The 7,554-nt window shown below is 53.4% G+C and overlaps 1 protein-coding gene across 1 annotated transcript in view; it reads right to left on the minus strand.

Annotated features, from left to right (window-relative positions):
• The window catches only part of SYNPO (synaptopodin), a 36,991-nt gene extending 31,304 nt beyond the window's left edge, over positions 1-5,687 (minus strand). Inside the window, exon 1 of the mRNA XM_045551368.1 lies at positions 5,016-5,687. Coding sequence (XP_045407324.1) covers positions 5,016-5,412 — 397 coding nt within the window. The 5' untranslated portion in view covers positions 5,413-5,687. The remainder of the gene's footprint in view (positions 1-5,015) is intronic.
• Between the last annotated feature and the right edge of the window lie 1,867 nt (positions 5,688-7,554).

Here is a 7,554-nt window from a genome sequence, read left to right on the forward strand (position 1 = left end):
ACTCTCCACAGCCCCAATCATTTTGAAGCAGAACCACCCTTGGAAACATGCTGGGTTTTCACCCAAGTTTCCCTGGGTTCCCCACCCCTCCAATCAGGGTGGTTCCACTTTCATCTGTCTTCTATATTAAGAGTTCTGGGTTTAGAGCTCTGTGACAGGAAGTTAGAAATGTGCTGGTGTCAGCCCACCCCACCCAAGGTTTTGTGAAACACAGACCTGCAGGTGCCCTGGGTTTGGGATGCCCCCTGTCCCCAGTGGGCACACTCTGAGTGCAGGAAGTCAAGTGACAGAGGGGAAAAACCCTCCCTGCCAGCTCCCATCCCTCCCCCTGGCCTCATGGGCTTCAGAGTTTCTCTGACCCTGTGGCTGAGCTTGTCCTATTGTGCTGGGGGAGGGGCTCAGGAGGGGGTCCTGGCGGTTGGCACCAGGGTATTGCCTACCCAGAGAGTGGAGAGCGCATGTGCTGGGGAAGTGGCTGCAGCCCAGCCTGTGGGAAACCAGGAAACTGTGTGGGTGAGAGGGAAAGAGAGAGAGAGAGGCTAGGATTACTGTGTGGGTGGCATGAGAGAGAAAGAGATGGGGAAAGGAAGGGAGAGAAAGTGGTTCAGCCCATACGTAGGTGTGTGACAGTGGGCGTGCAAGAGTGGCTGTGCCCGTAGAGGAGAATGTGTGAATGCAAGAGAGATTTCAAAGTGTAGGTGTGTAGCAAAAGAAAATGGAGAAAAGAACATGCTTTTAGCCTGCATCTATGGGAAGGAATATGTGTGCTTATATGAGAAAGGGTGCACATGTCTGCTTGTATGTTTTCGGGTGGAACTGTAGCTCTGTAAGCAAATCTGAGACATGTGCCCACGTGTGACAGGCATGCAAGGGTGAGGGGGCCTTCGGGAGGGTGTGTGACAGTGCGTACCCCATGCGTGGATGTCTGAGTGTCTGAGGGCATCCAGGAGCATGCAGATGTGTGAGTGCATACATGTGAATGTTTGCATGAGAAGGTGGCGTCTATACAGTGTGTCTACATGTGTGTTTAGGCATGTGGGTGAAAGCATGTACGTGTGAGTTCACAGCGAGGTATATGTGAACCTGTGAGCAATGTTCCTTGCTGTCATCCTCCTGTCACAGTGACTGTGGAGTGGGGGCGTGGGAGGGGCAGTGGGCAGCCTCCTGCCCAGCCTCCTGCTGTCTGCCCTCTCTCCCACAGCCTGAGGAGCAGGGGCCTTGTCCTTGGCCCAGTGACCACTGGCAGCTCCTAACATGGGCACAGTTCCTCGGCCTCAACAAGACATGCATGACCAGGGACAGGGCTCATCTGACAACACAGACCCACACTCCATCCCCAGCCAGAGGCTCAGAACCGTATCCACTAGAGTTGGAAAGGCCCCTTAATGCTCTAGACGCCCCTGACCCCCAATAACAAATGGCCACTGGCAAAGGAGGGGCTGGATCAGCGGTGGGTCCCAGGTCTCCCCAGCACATCTGAGGGGGAGGGAATGTGGCTTGGCAGAACCTCCCACTAACTGCCAGAGCCTGAACAACCTTTTTCCAGCCCCAGGTGGGTGGAAGAACACAGCCTGCTGCCTGTCGCCATGGAGACGAGGCAGCAGAGAGGGTGATTAAAAGCATGGGCCCAGACCTCCCGGGGTTCAAATCTCCACCAGCAGGCTGTGAGACTTTGACAATCCACTTAAACTCCTTATGTCTTAGTTATCTCATCTGTAAAACAGAGATAAGGAAAGTGTGGACGTCACAGGGTTTTTAGAGGGTGAAATGAAGTAATCCCTGGCAGGTGAACTGGGATACAAGAAGCCCTGGATTCTAGCCCCAGGTTTGCCATCAACTTACTGTGTGACTTTGGAGAGGTTGCTTGCCATCTCTGGGCTTCAGAGTCTCCATCTGCACAATAATCTCAATGAGCCCTGCCAATCATGACAGGCAGGTGGAGATGGCCACAGTGTGGGGCTCTCTTGGCAAGCTGTAGGTCAGCTAGTGCTGGCTGAGGCCTGATCATGAGCTACATGACACTTTCCTTCCCACATATATTCCCCCAAGTTGGCAGCAGCCGGTGGCAGGAAACTGGAGCTGAGCTGCTGCCCACCTCATCTTTCTGTAGCCCCTACCCCTCCAGCCTACCAAGGACCCTGTTCTACCCTGCTCAGCCAGTACTCAGGCCTTAGAGAAATGGCACTGGTATCCACCAACCCCAAATAAAGATCTCTGTGGTGCCCAAGGCAGAAAATGCCATGGCCCATACTTCAAACTGCCAGGGAGCCCTCTACAGAGGCAGGCATAATTGCGGAAGGATGGGTGTAATTGTCTGAAGATGCTTATAATCCTCCGGCGTAATGGGAGGAAGCTTTAAAAGGAAGTTCTAATCCACTAATAACCTGGCAGCCCACAGGCTTCTTCCCTCCGGATCTCCGGGCAAAGAGAAGGGACTCTGGCCACTCCTTTCCCAAGGGAGCAGAAAGGCCAGTGTGGGCTCTGACCCAAGACCACCCAGATTTTGATTCTTCTGCAAGACTCAGCTTCCCTCCTGCCTCCGTCTCCAAGAAGTCTTCCCTGTCCATTCCATCCTTCTGAGGTCACTCCTGTCCCCTCTGTCCCTAGAAACATTCAGACTAGAACTGGATGGCCAACTGGCTGGATGTTAAAAAGAGGAATGAACCAGACTATTCAACGCAAGAAGAACACGATCATAGTCTCGGCTCTGGCACTGCCTGTGTGACCTTGAACAGGTGACTTAAATCTCTGAGCCTCAGTTGCCTCGTCTGTAAAATGGGGGAATAGTACCTGCCTTGAAGGTTATAGTACAATAAGAGTAAGATTCTATCAAATGACCTGCCAATAGGGCTCATTAAGGTAGTCCCTTCTCTCCTCTCCATCCATGTTCTCTTTCACTCCAGGGTGTCCCCAGACAACACTTGACTCTTACAACTCCAGAAGAGAGTGGTGGCTAAGAGCACAAGCCCCATGTTCAAAAACTGTGACTGTATCATGACTTAGTAGCTTGCTAGCCATGCGTCTTGGACAAGTCACTTATATTTTCTGAGCCTCAATCTTCCCATCTGTGTAATGGAGATAATAGCAGTATTCCCTCATGGCAATTGCTATGAGATTAAAAAAAATGAAAAGTGTAGGCTGGGAGCGGTGGCTCATGCCTGTAATCCTAGCACTCTGGGAGGCCAAGCCGGGAGGATTGCTTGAACTCAGGAGTTCGAGACCAGCCTAAGTAAGAGTGAGATCCTGTCTCTGCCAAAAAGAAATTTAAAAAAGAAAGCTCAGCCAGGTGTTGTGGTGCGAACCTGTAGTCCCAGCTACCAGGAGCTGGAGGTTGCAGTGAGCTACAACGACACCACTGCACTCTACCCAGTATGATGGAGGGAGACTCTATCTCAACAAAAACAAACAAAGCAACTGAACACCGCTCCTCACAATCCCCCAATTCAATAAATAAATACATAAATAAATGTAAAGCTCTTAGCACAGTGGTCTTAGCATGTAAGTGCTTAATAAACAGCATCAGTCATACTGGTGAACTGATGATAATTTAAATTAATTATCAGCATCCCTCACATAGTTATCTATATTCCTCTAAAATTTCCAAAAGATTGCCACGTTTAAGATCGCTGCAGCTTCACAACAGCTCTCTGAAGTAGATAGGACTCATGTTTTCATTTTCTTTTCATAGATGTGGAAACTGAAGCTCATCAAAGGAAAGGAACGTGCTAGGGTTTGGCTGGTCAGCATCGAGGTCTAGAGCCAGCCTCCGTGTCTCCTGACTCCCAGCCTCAGTCCATGAGAGGGGAAGGGCCCGGGGGCTTCAGGCTCTAAGAGACCCAGATTTGGGCCGACTCTGGTGTGAGGGCCCACTGCCAAGTTCAAGACTGCTGAGCCTCTCTGAGTCCCCCTTCTTCCTGCCCCAGGGACACCAAAGGTCCCTCCTTGCTCTTGCCCAGCTCCCTGTGTGACCCAAGCCTGGGGGCGGGAATGGTGGCCATGGGGGTGATCAGAGCCTGAAGAGGCTTATTTCAGAGAGAGGAGTGGGCAGGAAGGTTGGTGAGATGCCAGCTGGGCGTCAGCGACGCCTGCAGAGAAATGAAGTGTTCCTTCAGTTTCCTGACGCACAAGCACTCCCAGGACTGTGTCCCCCGCACGCCCAGCACCCCCGGGCTCTGCTGGCAGCGGCTCCTGCCTGAGCCAAGCGTGGCCCGGCTCACGTCCTCCCCATCTGGACCCACTTCAGCGTTTCCATGGGCCTGGCGGCGGAGGTGATTCAGCGTGGCCTTCCCTGTCCCGCCCCGCTCCGCGGACTCCAGCCGCCTGCGGGAAAATGATCATCATTCTCCCTTCCCAGCTCTCCCCACACGCTGTCACTGGATCTCACTGCAGCCCAGGTGGCATGGGTCCTGCCTTTGTCATCTCTAACAGATGGGGAGCCGAGGCCTAGGTGAGGAATGTGGGCCCAGCTCAGCCACTAATGTGCCCAGTGACCTTGAGCAGTCTCTTCTTCACTCTGTAAAATTGGGCGGTCACATTAGATCAAAGGCTTCATCTCTCCCTCATAAGCTCCACGAGTCAGTGACCATGTCTGTTTTGTCCCCTCAGTGCTGCGTCCCCCAGCACCCCGGAGTAGCCGGCACTCAATACATTTACTAAGGGCATCCTGCCTGTCGGTCGCCCGAGACTCCCCGGGCATTTGCTACCACTAATGATTACAGGGCACACGAGAGATGGACCCTTTTTTTTTAAACCAAGCAAGCTAAGGTGGCTCTGTCTCACTGCCTTCTCACGTGCCCTGTTTAGCAGAGGAGGGCGTGGGGTTAGACACGGTACAGCTGCAGCCGCGCTGCGCTCACAGCCGCTCCGGTCTCTCCGCAGCTGTTGATCTGGGCATGCCCGTGGGACCGCGATGGCTTTTATGTATCATGGGAAAACGTGGCAGGAGCTCCTATGTTAAGGACCCATGGGGTCCCCTGTGACTCTGGCAGTACAGGCAAAAAGAAACACAAGCTTACCTGGTTTCTGGGCTACCCTGGGCCCAGGCCCAGGGCTGGGGCTGGTCGGTGTCACCTGCAGGGCCTTCGCCACATCTCGGTCCTGGCCAGCCCTGTCTTGCTGCGGCCCCCCTTGCACCTCCCTGGAGCAGCTGGGTGGCTGGAGGTCCAGGGCTCTGGGCAGCTGAGGTGACCCTTGGGTGGCTCTGCGGGCAGAGTTGTCCCCACTCCTGCTGACCACCTCGTCCTCTTCCAGGTCCATGAGCCCCGCCTCTCCCTGCTGGCCCTCCTCGCCGCTGCTCTCCTCGGCCTCCAGAGCCAGACACCTGTAGCTCCCATCGGGGATCCGGAAGGCACAGGGGGCGGGCCTCCCTTCGCTAGGCCCAAGGGGTGGAGGTGGCAGGTGAGGGCCCAGCATGGTGCTGCCTCTCCCCAGCGATGCGGAGAAGCTGGCTCCTGGGCCCCGGGCAGGGCCTGGGCCGGGGCACCTGTGTGACGCTGGTCCTGCTCCTCTTGGGGGGTCTCCTCTGGCTCTTTGCAGCTTGGCCTTCCTCTGCTGAGTCACAGAGTTGGGGTGAGGTCTGGCTGAGGGGGAAGATGAGTCCTTCTGGGGCTGCGTGGCGTGGTGGACCTGCAAGCCCTCCTTCGTAACCCAACTCGGTGTGTGAGACCCTTCAGGGCGATCTGTCTGCACAGGGAGAAAGGAAACAGCACATGAGACAGCTCACTGGGTGTTCCCGGCTGAATTTCTGAGACCTGCCCACTCTCAGGTGACTCTGAGAACTGGCTGGGGTTTAAGGTGCAGGTCCCACACTTCCACCGCGTTTCCCAAGCTTCAGTCACTCAGCATCCCAGAATTTCACCATATTCTTATGCTACCTGAAACTTTATTTACTTAATATTTTTCCTTTAGTCAACTTTAGATAACTTATTTCTATTGCTTTAGACTTATCTTAAGCAATAATTGCAGGAAAACCACAAGTATATTGTGCTAAGTCACTTTCCCCCCAATGTACATTAAATAAACATCAAGTTATTTAAAGATACTTATCTGGGCACCCCCTAAAAAGAATTCTGTCATGGAATCCCAGGAATGGGGCAGAATAAGGAAGAAGGAGGCTGGGCACCTAGAGTGATGGTGCCCAGACTTTGAGTTAGAATCCCAGCCCTGCCCCTTGTGTGGCGGTCAGCAAGCCATACGACCTCTCTGAACCTCCACCTCCCCATTGGTAAAATGGGTATTGTAATACCTCCCATTTAGTGTTGCACGGAGGATTACATGAGAAAATGCATGCAAAGGGCCTAGTACAGTTCCTAAGCCATAACTTAATACATATTGGCTATTCTTTCATTCCACAAACATTTCTTAAGCTCCTATTATTATATTTCAGATACCATAAAAAGTCCTGGGGACATAGTGGGGACTAGAGATGATACGGTACTCTGGCTCATGAAGCCTTCAAATCTGGTGGGAGAGCTGTTAATGATAACAAGAACAAAAATAATATTAGGAGGATTATTTATAAATGTTAAGATTGATGATGATCAGGGAGAGAGGGGATGGAGGCTTCCTGCAGGGGCCGGTGGGGAGGGGCGCATGGGAGAGAGACTTGGGTGGGAGAATTGGCTGGGCTCAGAGGCAGATGGAGAGTGGGTGCGGAGGGAGAGGGAGGAGTCTCGGATGCAGCCCAATCTCCTAGCTCTGGTGACAGAGTGATTTTGTTAATAGAGATCAGGGATAAACGGGAAGGAGCAGGTGTTCCGTGGAGCAGGGGGATGCGTTAGGTTTTGGATTTCTGGGGGAGATGAGCAGCGGGCAGTTCCACTGGGGGCCTAGAGAGCAGGGGAGGGTGCCAGCTGGGGACAAAGGTTTAGAAATCATTTGTGGAAGCATAGGGTGGGGGTGGACGAGATCCCCAGGGTGAAAGTGTAGCGCTTAAGACAGAGCTCATGGCCAATTACACTTGGGAGGAAAGCCTGGAATTAACAGATCTTACTTAAAGACTGGATTCCACCACTGCTTAGCTGTGGGAACTCAGGCAAGTGTGAACTCTCCTAATCTGGTTCATCCTATTGCAAAATGGGGAGAGAAGTACCCCCCACCCCCACCACCCCCACACTGGCTTCCCATGGGCAGTAAGAATCCTGAAAATTGTGAAAGTCTCTGGACATGAGTGACCCCAGGGACTGGACCGACCTCAGCCACTGTGGTCATGCCTCTGCCCCCAAGCAGGGGTCAGGCACCCTCCAGCCCAGCCGGCTGGTCAAGGCCTGGCTTCTGGTTGGGGCTGTGTCGGGAGAGTGCGGTAGGCGGGGCGGAGAGATAAGCGCATTACCAGGCCCCGGGGCATATCAGAGCCAACGGGGGAAAGGCAAACAAGTGACAAGCGTCAGGATCAGAAAGATACCCTGGCACCTGTTCTATCAGCCCCAGCAGCAGGGAAATCAGGAAAAAGAAGCCCACCTTCTGCCCCAGGGGGAAGAAGAGGAGCTCACAGTACTGAGCACCTATTTCATCCTGGGCTCCTTACTCGGGTTATTGCAGCAAGTTCTCGCAATA

This window comes from Lemur catta, chromosome 5 (assembly GCF_020740605.2).
Source record: "Lemur catta isolate mLemCat1 chromosome 5, mLemCat1.pri, whole genome shotgun sequence".
NCBI lineage: Eukaryota > Metazoa > Chordata > Mammalia > Primates > Lemuridae > Lemur > Lemur catta.